The sequence below is a fragment of the Cyprinus carpio genome, chromosome B24 (assembly GCF_018340385.1).
Source record: "Cyprinus carpio isolate SPL01 chromosome B24, ASM1834038v1, whole genome shotgun sequence".
Taxonomy (NCBI): domain Eukaryota; kingdom Metazoa; phylum Chordata; class Actinopteri; order Cypriniformes; family Cyprinidae; genus Cyprinus; species Cyprinus carpio.
The window spans coordinates 16,583,784-16,605,217 of record NC_056620.1 but is presented as its reverse complement, the minus strand read 5'-3'; the positions used below and the strand labels follow the sequence as shown (position 1 = coordinate 16,605,217).

The following is a 21,434-nucleotide window of genomic DNA, read 5'->3' as shown; positions in this document are numbered from 1 at the left end:
TATAGTAAAATAAATCATGAAACGGCAAAATACAAAAATATCAAATAATTATTTTGGCTAGTACATATTGTATTTAATAAACGTACACCAAAACACTTGCTTGAACTTGATTTTTATGAAAGATAACAGAGGACAGAATTCATAGAGATATTTTTAATCTAAAACCAACATACAAAACCACTCATACACAAACAACATTTTGCTATCTTTTACTTCTTTGGTTGGGTGGGTGTGAAAAAGTGCAGTTCATTTGGAGAGAAGAACAATCGAATAACAAGCATGAAAATAAGTGTGAAGCCTTATTTGGAGTCTAACAGGCAGTTCGGCATTAACTTGAGAACATAAACGAACTTCGGCCTTCTTAAAGAGGAAGTCTTGTGGGTTTGCTGTCATCTATAAATGCCAAACCACTAGGTATGTAGTTCATAGATGTGCTAAATTTGAAAGAGTGATAGACCACATTCACAAAAAAAAAGGTGTACAAATCCTTTCTATAAAGTGTAAAAAAGTTCCTAGACGCATTTAATTTTTAATTCATTTTTGTGCTTTTCTAGTTTTACTATTTCATTTTTTAAACTACACTGAAAAAAATTATGATTTCAGTTATTTTAGCAAATAATTACAAAGAACAGCTAGTAACACACTGAATTAAATGTAGAATTTTGCGGTATTGTACAAAGACTGAAGCTGTTACTTCTTAAAAAACACTGCACTATTTTTTGTTTTATTACTTCAAAAACAGTGAATGAATTGAACACTAATGAACCATTCATTTGGACCTGATGGATTTTATGATTAATCATTTATATAACTGATTAATTCAAAACAGCAAATTTATATTTGAAAGATCTGCCCAACAAATGACACCCAAGATAGCGTCAGTGTGTGTAACGGGTCAGTTGAGCTAAACAGCAGCTTAATAATCAACTTTCTCAGCACAGTTCCAGGAAATCACCTCATTCATAAGCATTGTGTTTGTTCTTGGTCAGGTAATGTGACTCTATGATCATCATGTGATGGAGTTTGGAGACAGATGTGGAAATATGTAAATCAGAGAGCAGCCATTCACCCTTTGACTGTTTCCACTGTCTGAGCTGATGGGAGGAAGAGAGTATTGAACAGAAACATGGTAATATATGAAAAAGATATGTCCTCCTGACTGTTATACACTATTAAAAATAAAGTTTCCAAATGGGGTTTTAACAGTGAGAAGAAAGAACCATGAAAGAAACAAGAACCATAGAAGAACCATGTTTGGTTCCCCAAAGGAACAGTTGTCACAAAGTCTCAATTTTTCATTACTGTAAAGATCATTTAAAAAATCTAAAGAACATTTTTCCATTTGTGGAATGGAAGGTGTCAATGGCTTGTTAAAGATTCTTCATGAAACCACAGTTGGCAATAAAGTGGCTTTATTTTTAAGAGTGTATTTGAGAATAATGTTCAAAAATGCATGCAATATAGTGTGAGAATTTCCTCGTTACTGACTTTGTAGTTATTCTGGAGATATCTGTCTGGGCTTTGACATGACAGTGACCTCTTCTTGTTATCCTAGGGCTAATGTGACACATTATAAATCATCCTACCATATAATGAGCTTTGGATGAAACCACCCAAATGTGATGTTTGAGAATGCATTTTATTCAAATGCAAACCAGACTTTAGCCAGACAGATAAGAACAATTTAATCAGTGTATTTTGAGGTCTGTCAAACCACACAGGATTTTATAATGTCTGAATGAATGCATTTTCATAAAATATGAGTAGCAAGTTTTATTTCGCTGTAAGCTGGATGATCGCAGACAATGTGGGAAGATGAACAGAAGACATTACTCTCTCAAATCCAGACCATCTGCACTGGAACATTTCACAAAGGAAAATACTGACATGTAGTTGATCATCATTTATGGCTTTTAATTCTGGCGTATGCTTTTACGTTTCCAAAAAATGCACCTTGCGTCAGATGCGTATATTATAATAAAACCCAGACAGGATATCTCCTTCTATGGAGATTCAATGGTGGAGCATTTCCCAAAAAGTTTGAGAAGGAAAAATGAGCAGAGAGTGCACTGAGTCTAGATTAAGGCCTGCACTGATAGTTCCCACAGATAGTGGACTGATCCATGCCATTATGAAGATATTCAGCTCAGACAGGAATCTGAAATCTGATATTACACTGCTAGTTTCACTCTGGGATATTTCATAGGTTGATGGACAAAAGGATTTTTATTTTTTCATGAATATTCTGTTCTAAAGCTTTTGCTAATTTTTTTGCTTTTGCTTTCAATACTGCTGCTACAATATTACAGAACTATTAATATTAAAACATAAATATGTCTGGTTGCTGGTAACTTGTGCATTAAACTTAAAGAAATAGTTCACCCTAAAATGACATTTTGCTGAAAACTCACCCTCAGGCTATCTAAGTTGTAGATGAGTTTGTTTATTCATCAGAACTGATTTAAAGAAATGTATCATTACATCTGGCTCACCACTGGATCCTCTGGAGTGAATGGGTGCCGTCAGAATGAGAGTCCAAACAGCTGATAAAAACATTACAATAATCCACAAGTTATCCGCATGGCTCCAGGCCATCAATTAATATCTTGTAAAGATAAGACTGTGTCTATAATACTGTTTCTGAATCAGGAGAAAAATACGCACAGATCAAGTTTCTAAGATTGTGGAAATAGTGAAAATAGTCCAAAACTGTTCTATTTGTTGGATTTCTTTCTTACAAACATGCAGCTTTTCAAGATGTTAATTGATGGACTGGAGTCGTGTTGATTATTAATGTTTTTAATCAGTTGTTTGGACTCTCATTATGATGGCACCCATTCACTGTAGAGGATCCATTGGATTCAAGTGATGTAATGATAAATTTCTTCAAATCAGTTTCAATGGAGAAACAAACATGTCTACATCTTGGAAGGCTTTAGGGTGAGAACATTTTCAGCCAATTTTCATTTTTAGGTGAACTATTCCTTTAAGATTTACATAAACGTCAACAATAAAACAAGGCTGTAGGTATGTATGTAAGATAATTATTTAGTGTCTTCTTGGTGTTTTCATTCTCTGGCAAATTCTTTCTTTAAAAAAGGACATATTAAGCAGACTCTGCCAGAGTAACAGAAATAATGACAAACATTTTGTCTAATGTTGAGATGTGTTTAGACTTTTCCTTATTTTGTTGTGGTATTGAAGAGGGGGAAAATGTAAGCACCTGTGGCTCCAAATAAATTTGGCCATCCAGACCTTTACACAGAACTGAATATTTGGGATTCCAGCAGTTGAGGCCTCATAATGGCAAAAAAACCTGAATACTTTCCATTTCTTTGAAATTACCTTTGAATATGAGTTTAGATCTCTGACTCAGCTCACAGAGGGACGTTTACATGGGTCACTTAAGTTCAGACTATGCAATCACTGCCCAAGATCTCTTTCCTCCTGTTATAATATACCTTTGTAAATACCAAAATTGCTAAATTCGTGTTGGGCAATGAATTATAAGTGTACATTGTCAGTAAAACCTCAAAATAACAGAGTTGTACTTTCACAAAAAACTTTAAACCAACATGGAAAAGGTAAAAATAAATAAATAATAAAAAAAAAATAGTATTTGTTAGGTACAATGTATTTATCTTTGTTCATAGGCTGCAGACATGTTGGTGTCAGTCTATGCTTGTTAATTTAGCACCATCTGCTGGAGCTTCTTAAAAAACTCAACAGGAATTATTTTAGAAAAAAACTGTTTATACCATCCACTCCAATCCAAATAGATAACAGGTTTTATAATGTTTTTGTGACTTGTTATAACAATGCAATTATAGTGATACTTTTAGTAGCATTACATATTATTGGCCATAACTACTCATACAATATTACATATATAAGAAAGTGAGGAAATAAATCCATTAAGGCTCAGTTATGAATACATTCACTGTGCCTTCCCCATGAAAACTATTTTAATTATGAACTTTTTTTTATTTGTAAACAAATTATAGCTTCTACTGCACATGCTCATCAATGATAATATATATATATATATATATACATATATATATATATATATATATATATATATATATATATATATATATATATATATATATATATATATAATATATATATATATATATATATATATATATAATACATATATATATATATATATATATATATATATATATATATATATATATATATATACATATATATATATATATATATATATATATATATATATATATATATATATATATATATATATATATATATATATATATATATATATATATATATATATATATATATATATATATATATATATATATATATATATATATATATATATATATATATATATATATATATATATATAATGCAAAACATGTTTTCTTTATTTTATAGGCAATATAGGCCTATGTTAATCAGCTATGACAAAGCAATATTTGGTCCCAAGCCTACTTATTGCAGTCTAAATCTGCAATGCTGTTACTTGGAACATTATATTTTGCTTTTATGTCTCTTTTGAATTTTGAGTTTTGTTCATATTTTGAATTAGATTTTTTTATATACATTTTCTGTTTTCACTTATTTTAGTTGTCATTTTTATAAAATGTCTATATAGTTTTTGTTCAATTCTATTTATTAATATTAATTAATTAATGCATTTATTTATTTAAGTGCATTGTTAAACTAAACAAAAATGAAAAATGTTGCCTTGGCGACTAGATGAAATAAAATATGTTTACATTTGTAAAGTTTTTAGATTAAGTTTCAGTAACCATGATCCAGTCATGTTTTAAATTTTAGTAACAGGGTTGCAAACCTCATAAAAACCAAATTGAAAATTAAACCGTTCATATAATATTTGATCGCTTGTTCCTGCAAAGTCCCAAAACATAAGGCTGAAGAATTACAAATGCATTTCTGAAATGATATGCTCATCATATCTAACAAAGAGGTCATATGAATCATTACAATCTATTAAAGAGAGGATAAGTGAAGTTTTACTTGGAATTTTACATTTGTGAATACACACACACCAAGAGAGCGAGAGAGAGAGAGAGAGAGAGAGAGAGAGGTATACCATAGCGTAGTAATGCTTGGAAAAAAGAGCTTCTAGGTGAGACGTGCAAACTAAAAGCCAGCAACGCCTGCGTCCTGCCACTAGAGTTCTCCCAAAGCCTGTATGTGTGTGTTTAACCCCTCCGAGCTCTCAACTGTGGCCGGGCTCCTCCAACCAACCACAATTCTGACATTTAACTCCGGAAACACAAATGTAACCAGCGCTGCGTTACATCCTAAAGTGAGACTGAACGGCGAGGCGTTGGATCAGCTGTCGTACAGCGGTGAGTTAGCGCATAAACCGTTTTGATTTCATGACATTCGCAGCAAAGAGGAACAAAAAATCCACTCCCAACTGGTTGGTTTTGTCTAGAAGCGAGGGAGGGATATCAACATGGCGTCCATGTAGCTCACCAACCAACAAGAATGTCTAGGCACCGATGAAGGTTTTTCCCTCCATTTGCAATTTGATTGGGTTATTAATTGTGATTCTTTACAGTGTGATTACATTTAGCGCGTGTCAAAAACAGCTCGCGCGTTTACGATGTACTCGTGTTTATAGTTTTGCGACTCCTAGACACCCGTTTGTTGTTTCTTTCAGGCACTGTGACCGAAAAGCGGGACCTGCGCTGGGTTTATTGATCAGTGATAAGACCGACAGCTGTCAAAGTCATCGTGGCTTTGAAATTGCGTTATTTTGTTCGCTTCGTTAACATAATCGGCTTTTAAATGCTTTTACGCTGTGCATTCCAGCACTCGGGTTGTGGATCACACGAGCTGTTGTGGGTTCTGTAGCCATCTGCGAGGGTTTTTAAAATCACTGGCAACATTTTGTACACTGTAACAGTGTGAACAAAAGTTACGATTGTCACAAAAACTTGTAACGTTGCTGTTGTAACATTCGATCAGGAAGCGATCGGTTCCCATCCTTTCTGCGCATGTATTGCGCAATAAAGCAAACAGGTCTCACTGGTGACATTAAAAACCGCACTCAGTGAATTATTATGCTAACTAAAAACTGGATACATAAATTAATAGTATTTAAATGATGTAAATACACATGCGGTGAATATTCTAGATATGTCAAGGCTTCCAGAAAAGCTGTTTTATTCTACATGGAGTGGGTCGCCACTTCATGCGTGCTGCCATGTTAATGTCACGTGAGCAGCCATGCAATTGACCAAGTTGCCACTAATTATAATAACAGTTTTACTGCATATCGCTTTCTGTCAAGGTGCTTTAGAAGTGTAATAACAGACAGGTTTGTTGTAAACAAACACTATTTAATATTCAAACTTAATGCATCCAGGCCAATAGGACTCAGTATGACTAAAACAAAAACTGTTAAACATAAAAAAGTGCTGTATTAAATTTGCTGTAAAATGCAAATGACTTAAAATAGTTTCCCTATTATCTCTGCATGAATAATACTATAATGTTACATCATTATATATAATTTTACTTGTGTTCTTTCCACATATTGAGTTATGTTTATTGAAATGAAAACATTTGCCAGCTAAGGCTTTATTTACATAACGTAAAAATAGGTGGTTAGAGTAATATCTTTTACCTTGAAAACTATTATTTATGTAATTTAATTAATGAGTGTCTTGTTCATATTCTTGGAAACTCATTTGAATGCACTTTCATTGATAAATTGCAGCCTACAAAATGAGTTTCAGCTTTTTATCCTTTGTTAAAAAAAAATAAAAAACATCTGGCCGTTGATTGTAGAAGCTATAACTTACTGTTTGTATGTGACAGTCATTTTTATCTGTTCTTCATGCCACATAGAGACCTAAAATACCGCAGACAGTCTGCAGACTGAATTTATTATAGAACTGGATTTGCTTTACGTGTCATTTTGACTCTGTAAATATCTGCTATTCTTTAATGATAGTGAGAGGAACTTGTTGTCTTCAATATCTTTTGACATCAACAAACAGTTCTGAAGAGTTTTATAAGAGAGCTTAATGTTTAACCTGGTTAGTGGGTTTTTTTTTTTTATATGAAAGAATTTCCGCCCTAGGTTTACATGTGGTTATAGTTGCTGGAGCTCTTTATAAACAGAACAGAGAGTTTAGAGTCCATTTAAATAAAGACTTAATGAAGTAATGTAATACTTTGGTGCCTTTTTCCAAGTAGATCTAGTGTTTGTCCACAATGACAAAGATACACAAGGAGAGGCACTCTTTAGAGAAATGGTGTGTAATTTGACGCTGTCTCTGACAAAACTAACAAATATTTGCATTTTGCTGTTTTATATGCAAGCACCTAAGCTCTTCAGACTGTGCTTTGCTTATTGTGGGAAGCATGTGTTTTTGTTCAAGGCCTTGTTCTGGTTTAATTATTCTAGATTGGAACTGGCCACAATGTCGAGGGTGGTGAAAAAGAGGCAAGCGGACCCCAAAGTGGTTCAGTATGTCTGGTCGGCCATCGAAGTCATCCGCAATCAGAAACAAATCGCAAACATGGACAGAATCTCAAAGTAACTGCTTTAATTCTCCCTTTACTAATATTTGCAATGTATGCATTTAAATCCATGTCTAAGAGAAGGCCTTGCATGTTTTGGTGCAGATATTTAAGTCGTGTGTATGGCATGCACCCTAAAGACACGGCCAGGCAGCTAGTTTTGGCTGTCAAAGATGGTCTGGTGGTGGAGACGCTCACAGTGGGCTGCAAAGGCTCCAAGGCCGGGATCGAACAGGAGGGATACTGGCTTCCGGGAGACGAGATGGGTGGTGAGATATGAGATGGTGAGTGTATAATTTTGAGCATGTCTTTTTTTTATATTAATTATTTTTATATAAATGTTTTATAGGTAAAAATGGTTTGGTTTTACTAGGCTTTGTTTTAATACAATTTAGTGATATACATGTAGATATGCTGCTGGCTCCAACACAGCCATGCACTTCTTAAGACCATCAGTAAGACATTTGATTGGTTCCTCAGCTTACATGGACCAAACAAAAAATAAGTCGATAAAGTTCATGACTTTGACGCTCAGCAGTGAGATTTCAGCTGTAAACTTCCTCCGTATGCACTAGTGATGGTAGATGCTGATGTTTCTGTGCCTTCACCAGCACATAGAGACATTCCTCTGCTGTGTGAGAGAGCATGTTTGAAGGAAGCACTGTTTGTTTTTGGGGTATGGCTTATAGATGGGAATATCCACATCTGTCCCAGGTTTCTTCAGCTATATGTGTGGCCTTCATTCACAAAGAAAATCACAAATATTTGCTTATTTGTATGAAAGACCTTTTTACATACACTCCTATTCAAAAATGTGGAGTCAGTATAAAAGAAATTATTTTTAATAAATTTAATCAAGTAAAGTCTTTTACATTGTTTCATTTTCCTTATTTCAAAGACATATTGTTGTTTTGAACTTTCTATTCGTTCAATGGCTGCCATCACAGGAATTAATTACATTTTAAAATAAATTCGCGTAAAAGGTTATTTTAAAGTGTAATAATATTTCACAATATTACTGCATTTATGATCACATAAATGCAGCCTTGGTGACTTCTTCTTTTAAAAACAATTAAGAAATCTAATTGACCCCAAAGTTTTGAACACTAGTGTATGTAAAAGCATATTTATGAATATGAGTATTAGCAGTATAGGTGAATGTTTATGTTGTTGTGTGTATTTGTCACACCAAACACCCACCCGCGAGTCCCTAACACGGAGCGCCTGTGGTTAGTTTCAGCCACCCCCAGCTCTTAGATTAGGATTTTAAACAATGTTTTTTGGATCACTTGCAATCGCAGGAGCAGATGTCAGAGGGAAGCAAGGTATGTTCACGTCCAGTTGCTGTAATTTCTTTAATTAACAACATAATCTGCCCTTTAGTTAATAGTGTGTGTAACCTGTGCATGGGACAGCAGCTGAATTAAAGGAGCTTCTGTGTAGCCTTAGACTTCAAATTTTCCATGAAATTTAAATCAATAATGCATGTAATGCAAATATTTAACTGTCAATCAAAATATGATGATAATACCCACTATTTATACTGGGATCTGCGGCTATGCTGGCATCAACAAGCTTCGTTTTACTTCAGTGCTGTGCTGTGTGAGGTTTTGTGTGCCTTGTTTTTTCACTGAATGCTCATTATTAGTGATTTCTCTCTTCTTTAGCCCTCTCTGCCTTCTGAAGCTCTTTTCCAAGATGTGCGTAAGCTTCACACATATTAATCTTACATGTTTTCAAATCAAGATTTGAATTTTTGCCAGATTTGTATGTCAATGTCAAGACCAGTTCAATGTCAGAACCAGTTAGACCTGTGTTTGCCAAGTTAACAAACTGTTTACTAGGGCTAAGACCAGTGTCAGCAGTTAACTTATCTATTCAAGGACCATATTTGCACATTCAGAGCTGATTTCTGCATTTTTATATTTATAAGGGCATGTTCTGTATATGCATAAGGTATTCAATTTATCAGAAATTCTTGATCTGAATAATTAGGAATCTTATATTTGTGAATTATTAAGAAAAATATTGGATATTTAAAGTGAATTGTGTCACTGTATTAGCAGTTTTGCTTCAAGCCCCTGTTAACTTCTTACACTGGTTTAGACCCATTTTTAAAAACGATTTGCAGGCAGTAGCATCACTTTCTGAAGTAAAACTTTGTACTTTATCCAGAAAAGAGAATATGGTGGAATATCTCCGGTGTGTGCAGTAGATTGATGATATTTTTAGAGGATAGCATTAACATACGGTGAATGTGATCGTGGCATGTGAGAATGTGATTGCTCACCATTTCTTTCAAAGAACATTTAGTAATGTTTAAGGTTTGATTTAAATGGCCATTTGATTAAAATATATACGGTGGCATTTTCTTTGCTTTCGTAGTATCTGAAAGTGTTAAACAGACCGTATCCAGGTTTTAACTACTTCCAGTGTTGTTAATAAGCATTTCATTTGAGAACATCTGAGTCATAAAAATGGTCATGTAAATTGAACCATAATGCAAAAATGTAACATTCTTAATATCAAACATATTATACACCTATGATCTTTTAATTAACGTTTGTTTCATTATTATAACTAATGAGTGGGTTTTATATTTTTGGTGCTTGGTGCTTTGGAAAAACTGCTAATTATAGAAGAGCAGCCCTCATACTCCGTTTTCTCTTCAAATGTTGATTAAAATAATTCTAATTATAACACACACACACACAAAATATTTTCATAAACTGGAAAGAATATATTTAGAAATATAATAAAAGCAAATTGACATTTTGCATGTTGGTGTGCTCTTACTTGTGCTATATATTAATAGTCTCTTGGGGCTCCGGTCACAAATTATAAAAACATTTCAGAGTAAGAGGGCTGATCTTAAATCCATTTCGTCAGGATCTTGTTTGCAGGTCATGAAAAGATTAATCGTTCCTTGATCGGTGGTCTTGTTCCCAGGAGCTTGGTGGTGGCCCAGGTGGGCGGGGATGTGCATTACTATACTGTGTGTGTTTCAGGACTGGGAAGCAGAAAGTCATGACTGGTACTGTTTTGAGTGTCACCTTCCTGGAGACGTGCTGGAGTGTGACGGCTGTTTCCGTGTCTACCACCTCCGCTGTGTGTCTGAAGACCACCGGCCACGTGACACAACCTCCCACTGGCAGTGCGGCATCTGCAGGGTGGGTATAGAGAGACCATTAGAAACCCTGCTCAGTTCAGATTGAAAATTCTGACCGAATTAGATGTTCAAAGCAACTTTGGCTGAAACACTCTACATTAATTTGCCAAATTGTTGTTATGTTTGGCAACAGCTTATAGTTTAAGATATTTTTTATTTGGAGAGAAAAATATGATTATTATAAACAAAAATTTTTTAATTATTGATAAAACTAGAATGTGTCAGCATGTTAGAATGATTTCTTAAGGATGAAGATTGGATGAAATTTAAGACGGCTGAAAATTCAGCTTTGCCATCACACGAATAAATATATTTAATAAAATTTCACATTGTTATTTTCATCGCATGTTTTTTTTTTGGGGGGGGGGGGTGGTTAAACCCACAAATGCATTTTAAGAATGTTACATCAGATTATGATGTGATTGAGTCATTTGTTTCTTGTGGTGGTGATTACTAACAGGGCAGTAAAAGGAAGAATTTGAACAAACAGGAAATGACAACATACCTAAAGTTCATTCTTGGACGCATGAAGGAAAGGGTGGGTTTCACACTTTCACTTCTCACTTTTTCCACACTAAATCATGTAGAAATTAAGTCTTTCCCCCACATGCGTTTTCTGTTGAAATGTGAAGCAGATTTCTTCCATCTGATCGTCTTTCAGGCTGTGGACCTGCACAAGAGAGGCAAGGAGTCAAAGCAACCCATGTACAGAAGACTGATCCACACGCTTCTGGATGTGGATAACATACAAGAGGTACACAGACCAAACACTAGGAGAAACAATTCAACGATCATGTGCACTATCAGCCTCAGCATGTCCTCATGTATCTTCTGTTCCCCTACAGAACATCTCAGAGGGGAAGTACAAGAGCTTTGAGGAGTTCAGGGCTGACGCTCAGCTTATTGTTCACAACACAGCCATTCTGCACGGAGGTGAGACGTATGAACCACAGTCATGAGTGTGATTTATGAAACAGCTAGTGTGCACTTCACTCAAGTGTCAGCTCGACCAATTCCACATTCTCTGTCAACAGTCAACAGCGATCAGACCGAAATTGCAAGACTCCTCTACAACGACACATGCCACGAGGTCAGACCGAGCAAACAGTTGTAATTTTAAGCTTGTTTAAGGCACTTAAAAAACAAAAAAACAAATTCATATGTTAATGGGTAAAAGATTTTGTGCACTTTTTGAACAATGTATTTGCGCAATTATTTATTTGTTCCAGCTGAACGAGTTAATGCTGTGCAGACACTGCTTCTATCTCTCGAACGCACGACCCGACAACTGGTTCTGTTACCCATGTGTAAGCACAGACGTACACACTCTCATTCCTGCAGATTTACATGTGATTTGTGAATGTACTTAAGGATGTTTGTCTGCGATCAGAGTCCGACTCACGAGCTGGTGTGGGCCCGGATGAAGGGCTTTGGTTATTGGCCTGCAAAGGTGATGCAGAGGGAGGGCAGTCAGGTGGATGTTCGGTTCTTTGGTCACCAGCACCAAAGGTGAGCCTCGGGTTACATTAGAAACATGAACTATACTGGATTTAAAAGAACAAACATAAGACTCCAGTAGCTTCATCCTAAATTAAACAAGATTATTTACTCAGAACTACAGCCGGGTGATGTATCAAATATTCACAACATGTTTGCAATGATCTTGCTATAAAATTATTCAACAGTGTGAATATTGATGATTTTAATGTCTCATTAAAATGTTTTAATAGCACTGGCAAGTGAAACGTTTCAAACTGCCGTTTCATTGACGTATTTGTTTCATCACTCAGAAATGTTCACAGAATTGTCCATATGGTGTTTCATATATAAAATGTTTTAGTGAAGTATAGGTACATTTTAGTATTAATTTGGTTAATATACTGTAAATAAAGTGTCATTCGTTTTGTTCATAGTACAATGAGGAAAAAACTATTTTAGAACAAAAATTTTATTTTGATGTTTCATGCAATTTGGTTATGAAATTAAATTAATGCATTAAATTAATTTAATGTTTATGTTGAGTTTTAATGTGTTTTATACATATATATATATATATTATTCAGTGCCAGTGCCATTTAAAAAAATTGTAAAGAAGTTTCGTATGCTCATCAAGGCTGCATTTATTTGATCACACATACAGAGATAAAAAAAATTGTGGAATATTATTGCAATTTAAAATAATTTTAATATACTTTTAATATATAATTTATTCCTGTGAAGCAAAGCTGAATTTTCAGCATCATTACTCATTAGTCTTCAGTGTCACATGATCCTTCAGAAATCTACATTTTCTAATATGCTGACTGATTAAATGCTGTTCTTTTAAACTTTTTATTTATCAAAGAATAAAGAAAAAAGTACCACAGATCTATAGAGAAAATGTTAAGCAGATCAACTGTTTAATATTTGGTTGCACAACTGTTTCAATACTGATTATAAATCAGCATATTAGAATGATTTCTGAAGGATCAAATTCAACGCTGCATAGTATATTTAAATTTTATTTCAGTATTAGAAATTGCAATAATATTTCACAGTATTACGGGTTTTTTTCCTGTATTTTTGATTAAATAAATACAGCCTTGATGAGTATAAGACACCCCATTAAAAAACATTACAAATCTTGCTGATCCCAAACTTTTGAACGGCAGTGTATGTGTGTGTGTATGTATGTATGTAAATAATAATATGTGTATTAATGTCAAAAGTCTAAAAATTGTTTTTTGTATCACCCAGCCCTACTGAAAGCTAGATTTGACTCACCTAATTGTAGATCCATATGTGGGCAAACTAGCTTGTGAAACCAGCAGGCTCGTGTCTGTTTTGCTGCAGGGCGTGGATTCCTTCTGACAACATCCAGGAGATCACAGTCAACGTGCAGCAGCTGCAGGTGAAGCGCAGCCTGGGCTGGAAGAAGGCGTGTGATGAGCTGGAGCTCCACCAGCGGTTCCTGAGGGAGGGCCGGACCTGGAAGGGGAAGCTGGAAGAGAAGCATGACAGGTCGGACAGACACGAAAGACAGGAAGAGAGACAGGAAGAGGCGGAGTCGAGTATCTCCTCCACATCCAACGAGCAGGTGAGCACTTTGGTGCATTTCATTTTGAAAAAAGCCAGATTGGATTTGCTTTATTTAATATTTTTGGTTGTCTTATGTTACCAACAGTCAAAAGGCAACCAAGAGCCCAAAGCTAAAAAGAGCCGGCGTTCCCAAGTCGCCGAACCCAAAGAAGAGGTTTGTAATGCAATGTGTTTATTGAATGAGATGTGATGTATAGAGTTCACGTCACCTTTACTATCTCCTGTTGTTATATATCAGGAACCAGAGCCTGAGATGGAAGCCGTCAGCTCAAGTCAAGAGATCCCAACAGCTGTTCCACATCAACCCGAGCGTATGTCCGTCTCCACCCAGACCAAAAAGTCTGGCTCGCCCTCCTCCTCTTCCTCGCCAGCTCCTCGCATGGTACACCGAGGCACTCAGACGGTCACTGAGGTCAGCTGCCAGAACATGTGCCATGACAAATACACCAAGATCTTCAGCGACGTTAAAGAAATGATGAAAGCGGAGAACAAGCGGGAAACCGAACGCGTCCTGAAAGAGGCTCTGGACAAGGTGAGGAACGTTCTTTCATTTTGGACTGACATCTGGCTCAAAGATACCCCTTTTCCTTCAAGAAAGCCACCCTTGTTGGTGGAAAAAGGGGGAAATTGCAGCAAACTCAGCACTGTGGTCGTCCTTACAGTTGCGAGCGGAGATGGAGGAAGAGAAGAGGCAGGCGGTGAACAAAGCAGTGTCCAACACGCAGGCTGAGATGGAAAGAAAGTGCAAACAGGTGAAGGAGAAGTGCAAAGAGGAGCTCATGGAGGAGATGAAGAAGATGGTAGCGCAGCATAAACAACTTCTTTCCCAGACCAAGAAGAAGCAGTGGGTGAGTGAACGTTCAGAAAATCTTATGTGTAGATACAAATTGCTAGAACCACTGGACAGTGGAATTATATTGCATTCAGGTTCATATTGACAAGGAAGAGACAACCATACCTGGGAATCAACTTTACACATAATTTTATTCAGATTTTTTTTTTATGATCTAGGACACTTTTGTAAAATATGTTTTACATTTCCTTGTATCTTGTAAATGCTTTTGGAACTGAACTTTGTCAATAAACATTAATATATGCACCCTTACTGATGAAACATTGCAGCATGGAAAATGTATCATATTTTTATATACATTCCAGAATAACATTCCAGATGTTGATTCATTAAGAAGTTAACATGTAGGTTTCATAAATGCAAACTGCTCTCTTATTAATTTAATGTAATCTATTCAAGTACATTTTTAAATTTCAAAGAATTTCTCAATTTGTTAATGAATAAAAAGATGTTAAATGTAGTAATGCTGTAACATTCATTACTGATCAGATTCAATATTATTGAATATTCAGTAAATGATCTGTTTAAGAGCATCTCCTCCTGGCAGCTTCATCAGTATTTGAGCATTATTTTTTTTTTCTTAGATTTTTTTTTTCCCCCCGAAGCCCTAATTTACCCACCATGTTGTTGTATTTACAATCTATTTATAGCTTCTATGTGTTGCTAGGAGATGAGAAATGGTTCTCCAACATATTACTCACCTGAACTCCAAATTGTCTTCTGGGAAATATTGCAGCTCTGAGGGCAGAATTAGGAAATGAAGAACAATTTTTGTCTGAGTCAATAATGTGCTCTAGGGTTGTATTATACCTCTGTAGATGAACTCAAACCTGATTAATGACACATTAATGAGAAACTTATCACCACCATGTTTTATTTTTTGTGCTGCTCTCCGTATGGCTCTGACACAATACCCTTTGTCTAGGTAACCACGATTTTGTCCAGTAGAACGTGATATAGTCGTGATATCGCTCTAATGTTTATATCACTGTATTCATCAAACGCGGATGAATGAGAAAATAAAGAGCGGGAGGACTTTGATATTAAAATTAGTTGATAAAAGCGCATTCTGTTCCGATAAAGAACTGCATTCATCACTTGCACACGGACAGGAAGCGTTCTTTGTGCGTGTTTTGCCGCCTGTCAAAGCGTGCGACTTTCTCTTTAGCTGTGTGTTGAGTCTGAACTGTGAAATGCATGCAAAATTTGACTGGTTTTGATTTTCTTTTTAGCTTTAATTAATGATCAATATATTTGATTCACAATGAAAAAAATAAAAAGGTTTTGTGTCTAATTGATTTTTTTTTTTTTTTTTTTTTTTTTAACATTAGTCTGGTATTAGTATCATATAACTTTATCTGTAGCCTATCTATTATGAAATGACAAGATTTAGGTCATTGCCCACCCCCAGTTCTAAACATAACCTCTCAAAATAAGAGTTTTGTGGCTCTTAGTCCACATATGTTAGCTTTGAGGTTAATCTAGTGTGCTCCTAAACATTGACAAAAACTCATTTTTAGCAGACAAACTCTTTCTACTGGGAAAAGATAACTGACTCATAATGACTCATTCAGCACTTCACAGACTTCTGTCCAATCAGTTGCTGTCTAGAAAGAAAATCTTCCCTTCAACAGATAAGCAGACCATATTTTTTTAATTTATTTTTCAATAGGAAATGCACCAAAAAGAATGATGATCCATGAGTATATTTTACTGAACAAAACTCTTGTGTGCAAGTCTTTTAGTGTGTCATTGTTCTCTTTATTCTGTCTTTCAGTGCTATAACTGTGAAGAAGAGGCGATGTACCACTGCTGCTGGAACACGTCGTACTGCTCCATCAAATGCCAGCAGGAGCACTGGCACGCCGATCACAAACGCACCTGCCGCCGGAAGAGATGAGCTGCAGCTGGCCACGCCCCTCTTCTCAACTCCACCCACCCCTGCCCGTGGATTCTAGATTTTTTTTTTTTTTTTTTGCCAGCATTTTAAACCCCAGCTCTTAGAACACTTTTACCAAAACAATTTGCTGAGTTGCGGTGAACGCTAACAGGGCAGCCAGCGTGGGACTTCACGATCCTCGTGGAGTTGGTTTTATGTTTGGATTGGAACTGTATCTCATTGCGTATTCCTTTCTGTTTTTACCCTTTTATTTGTTGTATGACGGAAATCAGCTTTGCTTGCATACAGACTAGCTGAAATGTGAAGTACTAGTAATCTTTTTAAACACAACTTTAATCTGAAGCTATGTAGATATTTGACTTTTTTATACAAGCGAATCATGTCAGCCTCCTGCATTGAGTGAAGTTGGTGCTTTTAAACTCGACGGTTGGTTTTTATCAGTGGTTGTGATGTGTCACTTTCTTGGGAACAGGGTTTAAAGATGGCAGGTCATGTCTGTCTAAATGATACAATCTTCCATTAATGAATATGCACATTTCATGGTTACACTTTAAAATAGGCCTTTTCATTTTTAACAAAAAAAAAAACTAAATTTTGTTCTAATTTTTGGGTCCATTTCTGTAGCTTATGTATACTAAATCTTTACCAATGGGATCTTTAGTGAGATTTTTAAGTGTGGGCAAATTCGTTACCAGTGCTCCCAGACAGAACGAAATTTGTCAAGATCCTGTTTTATAGCAACATTTAATCAGAATTAAGATTGTGCAGAGATCAGTGTAAATTAAACAATCATAAATGATCGCTATAGTGTTCTGTCATTAAAAATGACCTTTCGTGGCACTTTTTGATCTAAGAGAAAAGTTAAAAGGATAGTTTACATAAAAATTTAAATTCTACAATCATTTACTCACCCTCAAATGGTTAAAACCTGTATGGCTTTCATAAATGCTCTTAAAAGAGCACCTTGGACACTCGGCTAAACGTCTCCTTTTGTGTTTTTTCACCAGAACAATCACATGAGGCTGAGTAAATGACAAAATTAGAATTTTTAGGTGAATTATTGTTCCTTTAATTATTGCAATAACAAATTTTTAAGTACAAATGAGGTCAGATCTATCTTTAGAGAGTTTTTGAGATTCGTCTATGTCAACCGGGAGAACCAATCAGCTGAAGGATGTAGGGGAACATGAGGTTCTTCTCTAATGTTTTTGCACAGATCCATATCTGCGTGAACTTGTATTCTGTTTCTCTCTGAAGTTTTGGATGCGTCTTAAATCACATCTGATACATCCAGGTTTCTGTCCTTCCCCTTTCCCTCCGTCCCTTCCCAACCTCACTGTTGCACTACATGTAAATAACTGTTTGCCGCTAGCCATGACTGATGACGTTTGCACGTTAGCATATGTACATTTCATGAACACATTAACTATGTATTTGATAAAGTCAATCTGTAAAGGAAAAAAAAATATTTGTGATATAACGGTAATATGTTCCATTCCAGTGTGCATGAAACCAGGTTGTGTGTACCTTATTTTGGGCTCTGCGTTAATCTACGTTCTTGTGTGTCATCGGTGATGCAGTATGTCTCCTTTTTGGTTTTCTAGGGTAATTTGTCACCACTTTTTAAAATGTATTTTTTAACTTATATTTATGCGGACAGAGTAATGACTACTGAGAATTTCGACACCCAGCGAGAAGTCTGCTATACAAACACCTGTCTTTCATGTGCATACAGATTAAAATGTGGTGTAAACGTTCTCCCCTTTCTTGCATTACATTATGTAACAGTACTATGTATAAATAAAACATATCAACCGGTGGTAGTTTTGCAAAGTTTTTTTTTTGTCTCGCAAATTTAAAAAGACAAATTTACCAATCAAAGCACTTTATTGCACCATATTTTGTGAACGTAGGCCAAAGCAGGCTTCTATAAAAGTGTAATTTAATACTTTTAATCATGTGTACAAAACAGAATTTCAAACACACCTGCACCATACAAAATAAATTGAGTTTTTTGTCTTTTTTTCTCTAACCAACAATATTTACATACACCATGCAGACTCTCTCACGTAAGTCCAGATTTCCAACAAAAAAGGGAAATAACTTCACAGGTTGAAAGTTATGTGCACATTTTTTTTCTTTTCAGAATGGGGAAACATTTCCGCTTGTATGGGAATGGCAACACTAAAGCTTCCAAACAGGTTAAGACTTCTTTTCTTCATTTTTTAAAAACAAACAGACAAAAAAAAAAAAGAACATTGCATCGTCACTCTCTGAATAAGTGTAAACTCAGTTCCCATACACAGTATTGATGTCTATGACACCGATTCCAAAGTAAAATAAAAGGTTGCGATAAATAAACCAAGACCTCAATGAGGCCAGAGGGTGCTGATATCTGACTGCAGTAGATCTCCACGATTTTGTCTGTGACGCATGCCGTATTATCAATCGCCGAGGCAGGATGTGGAAAAGAAAAGAATAAAATCCTGAATACTCCGTTTTGTTATGGTGATTTAACGGATTGCCAGCGCTATGAAAAGGCGTTCAGAAAACGCATCCCTTCTAATGCAGCTGGTACAATGAAGAATGGTGGCACGCTTCTTTTTCTCTCTTCGCTATTGTTTGCATTATTATAGCCAGTCGGTCATGTTTCATGCTTTGCCCATATTGCATGTGCCAACAATATGCCGGCATTTATTTAGCATGTATTTCCCACATAAACCGATTAAAAACAAAAGCTTAATCCATTTCACGTGAGCTGATCGGGGTTGAAAGTAAACTGTGAGCCATTAACGTAAAATGTTGTTTTATGAAAATACCAAAATCGGTGTTAGTCCGTTGAATTAGAATTCAAACGCTCACGAATGGTATCTGTGATGTTTAAGCGCTAAACAAAAACGCACTTGTGTAAAAGCCTGTCAATAAATAATGATGCAATCACACAGAAAAAAGATACAAAACAAGTTAAAAATTTAATACGAGCAAATAAAAACAACGTAACAAATTGCGGTGCAGATTTGAGTCATAAGCAAAATGTAAACAAAATTCCAGGCACATTTTTAGGGTTCGTTTTCTCTCGGAAAAGGGCGCAGCGATTTAGTTTCAATTAGAAAAACCGAAGCATTTGTTCCGCATGTTTGACATCGTCTTGAAAGTCCTATGAGTTCGTATTTTTAACCGTTCGCTCGGTCAGTTGATTCTCTCTACAACAGACACCATGCAAGTGGGAAGTACTGCATTAGAAATGTTTCATTGGTGATTTGTAGATCTTATTTTATATATATATATATATATTTATTTTTTATATATATTGTATGTATGTATATTTATATTTTTACATAGACTTGATGTGATACTACTCACTCAAGATGATACAATGTTTTATATCAGCAATATTATTTAATGAGGAAAACATTTCCAAATGTCTTCGCTCACCGATTCTAAAAAGAGCAAAATAAATAAGAACTATTATCTGTACATAATTACACAATATCAACCGACTTTGTGTTCAACCTTCAGCTTTGTACAATGATATTAAACATGGAGGAATTGAAAAAGCAAGGGATGTTTTTTCTTCGTTTTTGCTTCCTGCTGTTCGAGAACATTTACAAAGGTTGAAAAACTAAACTGGCAAGTTGCTGAAGAACGGCTGCAACGTACATACAAATGTAATAAGTTGCCGTTGTACCTTTTTTTTTATTTTTATTAATGGACAGAAATGGCGTGATATCACGTCTACTTTCAACAAGTTACTCCAAATCATCGGGAAACCTAAAACGCACATTTCGCCACATTTAAAAATACCCTTCGTTCATATAGGGCGGAATAAAAATGAATGATGTCGCAACACCTCACGTGAAAACAAAGCGACGCACGGGCGCACAAGCAGAAGCAGAGGCGATTCCTCTTCCCTTCAGGAGACCGAATCCTTCTGCCAATCTGTTTTGCCGTTTGGCTTGGTTATCACTTCTCAAAGTTTTTCCAAGTAAGTGTCCATTTGTGGAAGATCGCCCAAGCGGTAATGTGCAGTCGGCAAAACACACGCACGCAAACATACACGCGAACACTCATGCTACATGTTATATGCCACATAAATGGGGTCCAGCTGATCGGCTAGAAAGCCGTCTCGCAGGTGCATCCTCTGTTTCTCTCCGCGAGAGTTGATGGGAATGACGCCAATGTCCACCACCACCACCACGCCTACGATCAGGTAGTGCTCCTCCAGCACCGCGTTGGTCACCAAAGGAACCAGGTCCAGAGCTTCCTGTTCTGAGCCTTCCAGCTCCACGACCACCACCAGCAGGTTGGTCCATGGAAACACCGCACTGAAACAAACAGATCAGTTCATTTAAAACAAGTCCTGTCTGAATGGCCATTCACACTGACAGTTATTAGTAGCCACAAAGTGACAGGAAGTCATTTATCTTCAATGACGACTGATCATCTGAGATGACAAAATATATCTTAACCAAACAGAACATAAGTGATGTTTAAAATACAACTGCTGATTAAGATTTCACTGATAAAAAGTCTTGTAATTCTTCATGGTTGCAACTAATAAGAAGTTTTGTGTATTAAATTTTATAAAAAAAAATATAATACATTTAAATGTCTTAATCTTTAACAATCTAAAAAAACAATATACATTTTTAATACTGTAAATCGTAACAGTATGATGGCACAAAATGATTAATTTATTTAGACATAAAAGTATAGATAGTATACATTTTAATATCAAAAAAGTACATCAATTAATTTCACTTCCATAAATTAATTTGATTGTAGTTTTAAGTGTTTTATTTTCATTTATATGGACAAAAAATATAAAGAGTGCACATTTGAATAATCAAAAGGAATTTGAATTTAGTTAAAACATTTTTTTCATTTAGACA

The 21,434-nt window shown here is 35.5% G+C and overlaps 2 protein-coding genes across 5 annotated transcripts in view; one reads left to right on the top strand and one right to left on the bottom strand.

The window, feature by feature from the left end:
• Positions 1 to 5,147: 5,147 nt before the first annotated feature.
• Positions 5,148 to 18,361, top strand: LOC109049151 (zinc finger MYND domain-containing protein 11-like). Of its 4 annotated transcripts, none has more exons than XM_042751557.1 (17): positions 5,148 to 5,354; positions 7,427 to 7,558; positions 7,648 to 7,808; positions 8,845 to 8,867; positions 9,210 to 9,242; positions 10,551 to 10,712; positions 11,172 to 11,249; positions 11,373 to 11,465; positions 11,557 to 11,644; positions 11,746 to 11,801; positions 11,941 to 12,018; positions 12,102 to 12,220; positions 13,544 to 13,787; positions 13,875 to 13,943; positions 14,028 to 14,321; positions 14,452 to 14,637; positions 16,420 to 18,361. In XM_042751557.1, the coding sequence occupies exons 2-17, from the start codon at positions 7,443 to 7,445 to the stop codon at positions 16,540 to 16,542; spliced, it is 1,923 nt and encodes a 640-aa protein (XP_042607491.1). In that variant the 5' UTR covers positions 5,148 to 5,354; positions 7,427 to 7,442; the 3' UTR covers positions 16,543 to 18,361. The 4 variants fall into 4 exon arrangements, with proteins under 4 accessions (XP_042607491.1, XP_042607494.1, XP_042607495.1 ...); XM_042751559.1 differs by lacking the exon at positions 5,148 to 5,354 and adding an exon at positions 5,374 to 5,516; XM_042751560.1 differs by lacking the exon at positions 9,210 to 9,242.
• Positions 18,362 to 18,688: 327 nt separating this feature from the next.
• LOC109049148 (disco-interacting protein 2 homolog C-like) overlaps positions 18,689 to 21,434 on the bottom strand; it is a 98,058-nt gene continuing 95,312 nt past the window's right edge. Inside the window, 1 exon segment of the mRNA XM_042751562.1 lies at positions 18,689 to 20,867. Coding sequence (XP_042607496.1) covers positions 20,615 to 20,867 — 253 coding nt within the window. The 3' untranslated portion in view covers positions 18,689 to 20,614.